Below are 13,199 nucleotides of genomic sequence, written 5' to 3' on the forward strand. Positions count from 1 at the left end.
AATGATTACAGATTACAAATGATTATAGATTAATTTATGAATTTCCCACTGGGAAAATCGCGATTCTACTCTCTTCTATTCCATACATATGTACACAAAATGTGTTCCTTTAAAGAATAAATGAGTCTGAAATGTATCCTTCCTTTGATAAAACTAGTCTATAGATGCCTAATGATATCTAACAAGCAAAAAGACGCAGCTGCATAAAGCAAGATGGGCAAGATTTTTACAATGCCATTTCAATCAATTAACACAGACAACAGAACAAAATGCTTTGCATTCTTGCACAATTTAACAGGTTAAAATAACTTAAATTACAACAACAAAACTCATCCTCAACAAAGGGGGGTGAAAATGGCTCGGCGTTTCCTGGTCCATGATTTTTACATTTCTTCTCCATCAAGTAGAACCAGTTTTTGCTCAGAAACACAGAACAAATTATGGCCTGTGTTTTCTGCAGACCAATACAAGAGACAAGCCCAATTACTACAGCAGTAATAATAATAATCAATCAAGCTTACATAGCGCTTTTCTAAAACTCAAAGTCGCTTTACAATAAATGGGGTGAAACAAGACGACAGATAAATATAGCACAAAATACAGGGGTGGATGGGAAGGGGGGGGGGCTACGAGAGGGAGAAGCAGCAGCCACATGCTACGCCAGCAGTGCTCTCCAACTTCGACAGATACAAAAGGTCGAGAAAAACAAAAATCAACAGCACTGTAGATGTTGATTTTCTGTAGGGGTTTACCCCCGTTGCCTATTCCTCCCCCGAGGTATCCACCAGGCAGTGGCACCATTTAACCCATAGCTGCGGACTGGTTTGTGGGCTTCAGGGAATATCCACACACCGGTGGGCCTGCGTACCGCACGTCTAGGGGCCAGACCTCCTCCGGGTCCCTTGTAGCTCAGCCAGGGTCCAAGGTGACCATTTAAGCAATGACTATTTAGTGTGGATTAGGCTTTCAGCGTAAGGTTCAAATTCAAAATGTACTTTCAGCCAGTTCAGCACAACACCAAGTCTTCATACACACAGTGATATGAATAAAATAAATTCAGTTATCAGTTCTTAAATAGTGAGATCAATTCTATTCATCTCTCATATATATTGTGTGTGTGTGTGTATATATATATACACACACACACACACACATATATATATATATATACACACACACACACACATATATATATATATATACATACATATAAACTCCAGTTAGTCAAGTAAATTCTTTGAGACAGTACAAGTCTGTTTCATGCCATAAGCAATCATCAGCTGTCAATAAAACCGGCATGAAACAGGTTTGTACTGTCTCAAAGAATTTACTTGACTAACTGGATTATTTTGCACCTTATTTTTTGAGCACTTTCCCTACCATTGAGTGTATATCTATATCTATATATATATATCAATTCCTTGAACACCTTTTGACACATTTATTGAAACAATGTATTCAATTCCACCAATAAGGATTTATTTCATAGAACATTTTCATAAAACAAATCAGTATAAATAAAACAGTTAATTTCAGGTAATATTTTGTGGAAAAGACCTATCGTTAGCAAATATGGTACACTTGCGCGCTTAAATCATGCTTGCTGGCAAAATGAAGAGTTTCTTTCCAAATGTCATTATTCAGCATTGGAAACTGAATAGAGAAAAGAAAACAAAATCACCTCTTATGAAGAAAATTCACAGCAGACGTCTGGTGCAAATGATGGCAACTAATGTAGATAACGTTCATCCTTGGATTACCGACCGGATCCTCAACAGATAATGAAATTAATTTGAAAATTACCACGCAAAAATATATATACATATATATTTTCTTTTTAAATCAAACTTTTCAAACTATTCCCTTGCTGTGAATTTATACTTTGCAGTACATGTCCTGTTATTAAAGATGAAACTTATGGACGACAGCGACGAGTCAACAAGACTGACTGCTGGCTTTGAAATCTCTATTAGGAGTCCAAAATTTAAAAAAAGGAAAAAAAACCCAGACTGTTATGGGTGAGAGTTAAAGTTGACTGTCGTTCTTTTCAACATCGTTTTTAAATTCTAACATCAGTGTCTGTATGTCTCATCCTCCTCACAACACCATCCCTCCGCCCATGATCTCCATTCTCTGTCAGGGGGAACAAACATGGTTAGTCAGTAGGTTTTGGATAATGATAATACAATAATTATGACAATTTAGTTTGAGTAGGATTTTTTTTTTTTATACAATCAACAAAACACAAGACACAAAGACAAGTTGATGACGGACAGCACCAAAAACAAAGACCCAGCCACAAGTGTCGGGTATGATAATAAACCCTGGTAGGGTGCATGTGTGTGTGTGTGTGTGCGCGCGCGTGCGTGCGCATGCATGCTGTTGAGCAGTGGTAGTGGTCGACTGTGAACCCTGTGCACAACAATGCTTTTCTCAGATATCAGTTACAGGTCTACACCAGTGTTTTTGCATGTTTCTCTCCTTACAACAAACTGTGAATACTTTGCACTACTCCCACCCATTTTCAAAAGTATGCAGTTTTTTAGAGGTTTGGGTGCGTGTTTTCATGTCTTAACAGTAGCCATTGGTTTCCATTCATTTCATTACGGCATGCAAATCTAATTTGCATTGACTGGAAACTTGTGTGAGTCCAAGTAATTCATCGCGGTTAAAATTCTGTCTATATTTATTTGTCTAAGTTATGCTATCGTTGTCGGACGATGCAGATGAAAGCAGGGACCGTTGTGCAAACTCTAGCAGGTGGTGTATTCCTGTCCGCTCAGACACCCAATTTTTGAGAATTGGCTGCAGCACAGCAATCTTTTTAATGCATGAAGCAACCAACTCCACATTATCATGTTCAAAATGTTCATGCTTGATTATTGTTAATCTTCCCAATTTGATGTAATGACTACAAGCTTGTAAATCAAATGCTTTCCAGCAGCCCATCCCCGCAAAAAAAAACAAAAACAAAAAAAAACAGATCTCCAAAGCACAAGAGGATACACCACCCGAAAGGCTTTTACAACTATTCAGCTTTCAGCTGAATTGTCTTGCAATGATAGCGCCACTTTGACATTAAAAATTATGTCGACAGAATATTCACTGTGGTGGATGGATATCGATCTCTAGCAAGTTTAAAGTTTATGCAAGTTTATTATCATATTGCAATGAAATGAATGGAAACCAAAGGCTTATTTTCTAAACTTTGGGGTTGTACAAACATGGCAGTAAAACCAAGATCTATAATCCCAGAGGACCATGCAAGAATGTCAAAGACTAATTTTTCTGGTGGTGCATATGATTTTCACCTGAGGCGGTTCTATGAAGGCCAGCCAGTCAGACGAGTGTGTTGGCAGGAGTCCCATCGACTGACACTTGTAGATGGCTAACGCCGAGCCCAAGAGGTTGCCGACAAGGTAGACCAATCCCTGAAGCCACTGCTGACTGGAGCTCTCTAAAAGCTTGAAGGCTAGAAACAGTGGAGCACAAAGGAACTGATGACACGTGCCACAAAACTTTACCCTCCATTAGTGTGTGTCCTAATATGGCTATTGTTAGGAGTCTTTAAAAACATGGACAGTTTACTCTAGCCTGACAGTGAGAGGTCAGTGTACAGACAGGCAGACCGCCCTGATACCCCCAATGATCCAAAATACCATGACTCAACGGTACTAGAACAGTGACTATAACTAAAAACGGACAACTAAAGAAAGAATTATGAAGAAGAGAGAGCTACGTTCAAGATCAGAGGAATGGATGAGAAGTTGAGATAGACAAGATTGAAATGGTTTGGACATGTACAGAGAGGAGGCATAGACCATACAGGAAAAAAGGTATTGGACCTGGAAATACCTGGCAAAAGAAAGAGGAAGACCAAGGAAAAGATGGAGAGACCACATAGAGGAGGACATGAGGATGGTTGGACTGCAGAAAAAGCCGAAAAGAAGAAAAACCACTCCACAACTGTGGCTGACTGTTGAATTTGCAGTTTTTCTATTCCACCCGATCCTGTCACACAAACAACCTGTCTCTCTTCTACTTCTTCTCTTCTTAAAACTTTTCTCTTTGTGAAACTTTTGGAAATCTTTGACATTTGTTTGTATTTATTTATACTGTTTTTATTTTTATTCCTATTTATTTGGTCTCATTAACTTATTGTCTTTACTTCCTCTGTGCTCATGTCCTTTGGTCTTATTCTCATTTTTGCCTTGTCTGGTTTTATTTCTTTTGTAAAGCACTTTGCAAAACTGTTAAGAAAAGTACTATATAAATAGCTTATTATCATTATTATTATTACTCTAGCGATCAATCTAGCAAGAAAAGTAAATGAAAAAGATATACTATGCAAGATTTACACCCATGAACATGAAAGGGATGTGAATCAAAATATTAACAGAGCCCAACTCGCCAAACAGTGCTGTGTATACACCTCTCAGAAAGTGAGTGGAGACATTGTTAAATACACAAGCGACTGCAAAGGTATGCACCGTTATTCACACACAGAGACAGACAGAGTGAGAGCGACGGCGAGAGAGAATCTCTCTATCCTATACTGGAAGTATGTTGACTTTGGAGGAGTTAAGTTTTGTCAATATTGATTACTTTGGCCAAAGATTATCCAGCAATCTGCAATCTACAGGGCAATCTGACAGCTCACATGCCAGCGGCAGCGCTGTGCTTTGGCAGTGTAATGGGTGTTGAGCTGCTAGACCGTTAGTGGTGTCTTGGCTATGAAAAGTTGGCATCAGCAATGCCGACACTACTATGAGAGGATACCTTGAGACAGATCAGTGCGTTTCCTCAAGCTCACAAGGCCAAGGTTTTGTTTCAAACTTTGCTTTGGCCAAGGCCAATTGCCAGTCATATTGGGGCTTTTTCAGTCAAATGCCAGGCTTCTCTTCAGACCCTCTTGCAACTTGTGTTTCTCCTATATTAAAAAGAGTGAACTTGAATGCTTATGATTAATAATAAACCAAATAAGGGGATAATTTGGCAGAAGTTCACTCCATCAACAGGCTAAAATACAGGCTAAATAAAGGTGAACATCTTACATAGTATACCTTTAAATGGTAGCCGAGTCTGTGAATCCAATGCATTAAAAAGAAATCATTCCATTTCCCGCCTTGTCTGTTAAAATAAACACAATACATATATATAATTCCAGATATGATCCTACTCACTGGCAGACATGGACATGAGCGCCTGTATGGGCCTCCAGGCCATCATGCAGACCATCATGATGGGAAAGATGGAGATGGTGTTGCCTGACATGTACATGATGAACAGGTTCATGGGGATCTGTTTTAGGGGACCCAGGGCCACGTCCCAGCAACGCTGTATGAAGGGAGAGATAGGAAAGAGAGGGAGAGAGGGTGAGAGAGACACACACACCACTGGTTCTAGATTTCCACCTCGAGGCGGAGGCTGCATATTCCGATGGCCGTCAGTTTGTCCATGACTCTAAAAATAGAGGCCAGGCTCATACGCTCTCACTCCTATTTTCTTTTCATTTCAAGCCCCCCTGCCCTCCAAGCTGGATCTATTTCTGTCTACTTATGAACACCCATCCCTTAATCCTCTCCCCACAGTCACTCTGCTCTTGTCTATCAGATATGAATTTTCAACAGTGCTGCCCTCTCTGGATGTGGTCAAGAACCCACAAAAGAGAAAGAAAACGAGATACATTTCTGAACATTAATTCAAGATTACTTTATTTATCCCCAAGAGAAATTTGTCCTGGACATAAAGGCTGCCACATAAAAATACATCTTATATATATCAAGCAAGAGTGTATGTTTGTATGTTCGCTTAAAACTCCAGAAATACCCATTGCAGAACAAAAAGAAAGGTATCTTTTGAATCAGCACTTTCCAAGGATTGCACAGTTTGAAAAATATTTCAAAAACCAAGTAAAAGATTTGATTTATTTGCGAAACTGAGTTTATTTTGTGGCGATTTGTGGATGCAGCGGATTTGCAGCGATTAATACACACATTGGCAAAGAAGCTTGATGAATGATTAAAAATTATGACATTTGATAATTTTCATTAATAAGATGTTTATTCGACATTCGTTTAATACATGTATCATATCATAAATTATCCTATATTTCATCATCGCTTATATTGTAAAGAGCCGATCATGTTGGTTGTTTTGGTGAGAATATTTTCCCCGGGCAACGCCGGGGAAGGTATCCTAGTACATTATAGTGCAGTAACAGACAAAGTGCATAGCACAGACAACTACAGACATAAAGTGCATTCAAATACATGCAACACAGCCCCTCACACTTCACTGAACTGGTGAGGGAATTTAAAAGCTTTGGTACAACCCCCCATCTTCTCTCACCTTCTCCACCAGATTCTTGTCCGTCTCCTGGATGCTGGTGTCAGGAACCGGTTTCTCAGAATAGCCGATGGGGTACACCACGTCTCCCTGGCCGCCTTGCCGATCACCACGAGTCCTTCAAGACAGACATAACCCACAGATGTAATTCAACCCACATGTAAATGTGATTTTGGTTTGTAAAATCAATCGAAGTTTATCATGGGAAATATGAGAACCACTTGCAAATACATTTATCATTATTGTCATTTGTTAACTATTCGAAACAATAACAATCTAAGTCATGACCAGACTGAGTTTGCTGTTATCAGGTCCAAGTATCACCCTCAGGCCACCCTGATGACATCAGGGTGACATGGCCTATTGTCATTATACAAGATTCTACAATGAAATTAAATAATAGGCCCTCCAGGGACACGTCACACATAGCAAATAATAAATACCAAAAAGTGCTAGTACAATGGTAATTTTAATACATGAAATAAAACAACACCTGATGTTGAGAATGCCCATCCAAGGGGATCTTACAGGGCAACAAAAATTAGTAGAGGCTTACTTTGTGGAGCACTGAAGACTTTGCAATAGTGTATTTGTTAAGTCAGGTTATCTGGTCAGGACCATTGAAAACACTGTGACTGTGCATTACATTCACTAAAATCCACCGCTTTTCTAACCACTTTCCTGAATGGTTTTAACCACTGCACTGGTCTTGACAGAAAGAGTCTCACTTTGCATGCTGTGAAGCTGCCGTGGTGGTTATAAAAAGTGATAGCCCCAACCTGTGCTTGCCCTAAAAATACATTCTATCAAACACTCAAACATGAGTTTATCCCTCATTTTTTATAACAATCTGGATACCAAAAGGGCAACCCTTTCTGCATTCATGCATGAATCACTGATGCAGAGTTGTGCCCAAGTCGTCACTCTCCACTTATGCAACTACTCTTCAGTGTCTTGATATCCATCGCCTCCAAGACGAATTTGAAAATTTTTGCCTTGCCAATCTTAGTCTTGCACATTATCACCCTCACAATGTGTTGCTGTAAAGCCCCTTGAGGCAAATTTGTAATTTGTGATATTGGGTTATACAAATAAAATTGATTTGACGATATCAGACTCCTGCATGATGGAGATATGCTTCATCCCCGTCTTGCTTGGCTCATATCTCGTACTGTATTTCTGTGTGTGGGACTCGTTTGCATTTAGCTTTCAGTAGTAGAAGTGAAGAGTTATACAAAATTAGTAAAAGTAGTAAAGTTATAATGATATTATAATAAAATAGTAACAAAAATAGCATAAAGTAATAAAAAGGTATTAAAAAAGTGTCCCCCCCTTTTTTTCTCTCTAACTGTACCTGGCCAATCACCCCAATCTCCAGGTCGTCCCGGTCGCTGCTCCACTCCCTCTGCTGATCCAGAGAGTGCTGCAGACTACCACATGCCTCCTCCGATACATGTGGAGTCGCCAGCCGCTTCTTTTCACCTGACAGTGTGGAGTCTTCACCTGGGGGATGTAGCGCGTGGGAGGATCACGCTATTCCCCCCAGTTCCCTCTCCCCCCGAACAGGCGCCCCAACTGACCAGAGGAGGCGCTACTGCAGCGACCAGGCGACATACACACATCCAGCTTCCCACCCGCAGACACGGCCAATTGTGTCTGTAGGGACGCCCGACCAAGCCGGAGGTAACACGGGGATTCCAACTGTTGGTAGGATCCCCATGTTGGTAGGCAATGGAATAGACCGCTACACTAACAGGACAAAAAAAAAAAAATTTATACTGGGAACTGATCACAGTTGTAACTGTTTCAAAATAAGGTTCCGGGGCGTCCGCCTGGCGTAGCGGTCTATTCCATTACCTACCAACATGGGGATCCCAGTTCAAATCCCCGTGTTGCCTCCAGCTTGGTCAGGTGTCTCTACAGACACAATTGGCCGTGTCTGTGGGTGGGGAGCCGGATGTGGGTATGTGTCCTGGTCGCTGCACTAGCGCCTCTTCTAGTCGATTGTGGTGCCTGTTCGGGGGAGGGGGAACTGGGGGGGAATAGCGTGATCCTCTCACGCACCACGCCCCCCTGGCAAAACTCCTCTCTGTCAGGTGAAAAGAAGCAGCTGGCGACTCCACATGTATCAGAGGAGGCATGTGGTAGTCTGCAGCCCTCCCCAGCTTGGCAGAGGGGGTGGAGCAACAACCGGGAAGGCTTGAAAGAGTGGGGTTGATTGGCTACTAATTGGATACATTTGGGCTGAAAAAAAAAGGGGGGGGGTCCAAAAAATAAAAGAGGTCCAGGAAACCACTTGGACACTGTCCCATTTTGGTTTACCTGGTGTTGCCCACACTCAGTTCCAGAGCCCACTTCATCCGCCTGGCCCCAACCCCTCCTCTGGTGGACAGAGCTCCTCCACCTTGTCCCCCTGGAGACGCCATGGTACCCAAATGTTGCTCTGAACCACGAGGTGATGGAAAATCTGCCTGGGGGTGGAAAAATATATGGCAATAGAAATCAACTGATTAGGCAAAGCAAGGCAAGTTTATGTCGCACCTTATCATACACAATGGTTATTCAAAGTGCTTTACAGGCAAAAGATAAGAAAAATAAAAAGATCCAAAATATTAAAGTATAAAATAAGATAAAAGTACATACAAGTTTATAAAAGTACAGACACGTTTTAAAACTGAATTAACAAAATAAATAGAGACATACCATAAAAACTTATTCAAAACAGTGGAAAAGAGAGCAGTCTTAAGCTTAGTTTTAAAAAATGGCTACAGCTGAGGCATGTCTTAGTTTCAAGGGGAGCCGACTCCAGCGGTGGGCAGCATAGTGGCTAAAAGCCATTTCACCACATTTGGTTTGAACTCTGGGCAACACTAACTGACCAGTCCCTGGAGATCTGAGAGACCTACCAGTTTGTACTCAGCAAACATATCTGCGATATATTTTGGGCCCAGATCATTGAGTGACTTATGGACAATTAGTAGGGCCTTGAAATCAATTCTATATTTAACTGGAAGCCAGTGCAAGGATCTAGGAATTAGTGAAATGTGTTATCTTTTCTTGGTGTTCGTCAGTAATCTAGCAGCCACATTTTGAATGAGTTGCAGCTGTCTAATGGTCTTATTGGGGTGGCCAGTAAGGAGTGCATTACAGTAGTCCACCCTGCAAGACATAATTTCCTGCTTGGAAACAAAGTTTCTGATTTTAGCTATATTTTCAAGATGCCAAAATGATGATTTTTGTTACAGCTTTGATGCGGCCACTGAAATTTAAACCCTTATCAAACGATTAAATCCTCATCAATGATTACACCAAGATTCTTGACGCGGGTGTTAGTTTTTAGTGCTTTAGAATCGAGGTAGCCATTTAGTGCCAGCATTCTTTATTGCTAAAGAATTATTTCAGACTTATTTTTGTTTAATTGAAGGAAATGTTGTTGCATCCAATCGTTTACTTTGTAGACGCACAGACATAGTGAGTCTATAGGACCATAGTCATTTGGCGAGAGTGCTAGATTGATCTGGGAATAATCTGCATAGCTATGATAAGCAACCTTATATAGTCTTGGAGAATTTGACCAAGAGGAAACATGTAAAGGTTGAATAGGAGAAGCACAAGAACCAATCCATGTGGGACTCCATACATCATCGTGGTTCTTTCAGAGTCATAATTGCCGATACTAACTACATATCCACTGCCTTCTAAATATGACCTGAACCACCTGAGAACTGTTCCTGAGAGCCTGACCCAATTTTCCAGTCTATCTAAAAGTATATTATAATCCACAGGCTGCCCTGTGATGGCCTGGCAGCCTGTCCAGGGTGTCTCCCCGCCTGCTGCCCAATGACTGCTGGGATAGACTCCAGCATCCCCACGACCCTGGGAGCAGGATAAGGGGTTTGGATGACAGACGGTGTGAAATGCTACACTAAGATCCAATAACAGCAGGACTGTTAAACTCCCTGAATCATTTTTCAGGCGAATGTCATTTAAGATATTTACGAGAGCAGTTTCAGTGCCATGATGTGGATGGAAACCTGACTGAAAGCCATCAAGGACATTATTTGTCTCCAGGAAATTATTGATTTGATTAAAAACTACTTTCTCAACAATCTTGAAGCAGTGAGCCATTTACACTATGCAACAATTTCACAGCCAAAGAGCTAAAACCCCCTTTTAAAAAGCTTGTAGGTAGAGCTGGCTGTAGGTAGTGGAACACGTGGATGGTTTAAGATGCTGCACTCTTTCTTCAAGAGTTATATCATTAATTGCAGTGAATTCAGACATAAAGACCATTCTTTTTGCAGAGGGTGATAAGGTTGTAATGTGTCTACTTGGCTGCGTGGAGCTTATACTTAGTCTGATTTTTCCATTTGGTGATGGAAGAAATACGCAAACTCCTTACATTTTTTTATCTGACAAAGTCAGGGGATGGCTGCAGAAGGGGATTGGTTAACCTGTCAACAGTGGCAAATAAAGCACATATTATTAATGTTTCCATTAATGATACTAGAGAAATGGGACTGCTTAGTCCTGCATAACTCAAGAGTTGTAGAGACAGATTTTCTCTTTATAGATGTCATAGTCAATCTGAAATTTAGTTTTTCTCCATCGTTGCTCTGCTTTCCTGCATTTCTCTTCTGACATGCTACTGTTGTGGCATTTCTCCATATTGCTTTTTGTTTGTGAGAAATTTTTTTAGTCTTAAGAAAAATCATCTACAGACCCTGCTTTTCTGATTGATGAATTTGAGCTTCCATAAATAGTCTCAATAATGTACCTTCTTTGGCAGTTTTAGATCTAGTCTGATTAACTGGAGAAACTAATGCATCAAAGAAAATGTAGAAGTGATCAGACAGAGCTCAATCCCTAACATTCACAGCTGGAATACTACGGCCCTTACTAATAACCAAATCTAGTGTACAGGTGACCTCTAGTGTAAGTCGGGCCAGTTACATGCTGTGACGGCTAAAAAGTATCAAATAATGCACAAATTTCTTTAGCAATGTTGTCATTGGGATTGTCTATATGAATATTGAAGTCACCAGTTAAAATAAAAGAATCAACAACAGTACATATAATTGACAGCATTTCAGAAAAGTCATCAATGAAGTATGTACAGTATTTTGGGGGCCTATAGATGATAATAAAATGCTTGGTGAGGTTTTCACCACAGTACAGAGATATTCAAAGGAATTGAACTCACCAAGAGAAATCTGTTTGCATTGAATTGATCATTAAAAATAGCAGCTACACCACCACCCTTTCTGCCAACTCTTTCAATGAGAACTGTTGCACTGCAGCTATTATCTAAAAATGTCTCCGTTAAAGGGATTAAGTAGCTGGTGTAAGTTGATAAAATCCTTGATTAAAAATGACTTGTTGGTCAAAGAACGGACATTAACACATCCAATTTTATAAAATAGCCAGAATGGCCTAAAACAATATGGGGTTTGCATGAAGTGGCTGGTAGATTGGGCCAGTTAACTTTTGAGAGCTGTGTGCACTGTTCTTTGTTACCAGGGAAAACAGGAATAGGAAACACACTGGATCCCAGTCTAGCTTTAGAACAATTAGTACCAATAGAACAAACAGTAGGAGATAGTAGTCCCGAGGAATAATTACATGTACAGAGTTACATATGCCTTGGGAGGTGACAGTAGGCACTTCTAACCACAAGGGCAGATTAAACAGACATAAAGTTCATCCTGATGAGGATGTTCTTGTTAACAGAAATGGGTTCATATCCCAGACGCAGAGGGATCAGCAACCCCAGATTTGACACTGACCTACTGAAAACTTCTGCTTAGCCAGATGTTTTCGTTTTTTCCATTTACTTCTGTTAATATTTCTTTAGCTGTGCTCTTCCCCTTGGTGTAGAGTGCACTGCATTTCAACGTACGGAATATTCTGCGTGAAGTAAGCGTGTGATTGTTTTACAGCCAAAAACAAAGCGTTTCTCTGGTCCTTCCAGTTGTCACGCTCAAAACACAAGCGGCGGCTGACTTAGTTGACAGGATTCAGGACAACAGCGTTGATATATTAGGCTGCTATTGCGAAATACACCTTGTCTAAGCAATTGTTCATTCAACCATGTAGGACAAAACGGCCCAGAGAAGCGCCGCAATCTCTCTGCAGTATGGGAAAGGGGGTCGCGTCAAATACATACCAACAGAAACACAAGGATAAGCTGAGCCCAATATGGACACAGTCATACAGACTCCTTCAGTCAACACCCCTGCCTCTACATCGGGCTAGAAACAGATGCTTTTACAGCAGTGAGTGAACGTTAAACTAGCAAATATATATATATAAGCGATGTGAACCAGGACACTTCCCCGTCAGTGCTTAGTTACCGACGCGGATAACGAAGAGGGAAAACGAGCTAACGTATGACTTTATGTTCATCTTACCTAATCGCTCACCAGAGGGTAAATCGTTTATTCCGATCCTTGGAGGAGGGAATGAAAAATTACTTGAAAATCAGAGAAGTGACAAGCCGAGGCGACGGCTAGACTCGTCGTCGCTTTTCCGGGCCCACGGTGATGACGCAGTTGAACACGCGATACGGACATTACGTCTCTACTGCCCCCTAGTGACAGTTAGGAAAACACATCAACGATTAAAAAAAAAGAAAGAAAAAGGAAAACGCATGAACGACAACTCCATGAATACAAAATATTTTATTTCCTTTCTTTGTTGTACTACACAACCCGTCTACACAGTGTTGACATTTTAGGTCAACCAGTGCAAATTGTTTCCATATCATTTCAATGATGAATTACTTTCCAGTTCCCCAAATACTATGGTACATAATGGAAAAAGTGCAAATAAAGTTTAAGGTGTGCATACTG

General features: G+C 40.7%; 1 protein-coding gene across 1 annotated transcript; it reads right to left on the reverse strand.

The window, feature by feature from the left end:
* Window positions 1-1,415: 1,415 nt before the first annotated feature.
* Window positions 1,416-12,895, reverse strand: emc4 (ER membrane protein complex subunit 4). Its single transcript, XM_056300530.1, has 6 exons — window positions 12,759-12,895; window positions 8,671-8,819; window positions 6,352-6,466; window positions 5,184-5,337; window positions 3,312-3,472; window positions 1,416-2,133 (listed from the first exon to the last, which is right to left on the reverse strand). Exons 2-6 carry the CDS (start codon window positions 8,772-8,774, stop codon window positions 2,098-2,100), a joined length of 570 nt encoding a protein of 189 aa, XP_056156505.1. The 5' UTR covers window positions 8,775-8,819; window positions 12,759-12,895; the 3' UTR covers window positions 1,416-2,097.
* Window positions 12,896-13,199: the final 304 nt, after the last annotated feature.

Source organism: Lampris incognitus, chromosome 20 (assembly GCF_029633865.1).
Source record: "Lampris incognitus isolate fLamInc1 chromosome 20, fLamInc1.hap2, whole genome shotgun sequence".
Lineage (NCBI taxonomy): Eukaryota > Metazoa > Chordata > Actinopteri > Lampriformes > Lampridae > Lampris > Lampris incognitus.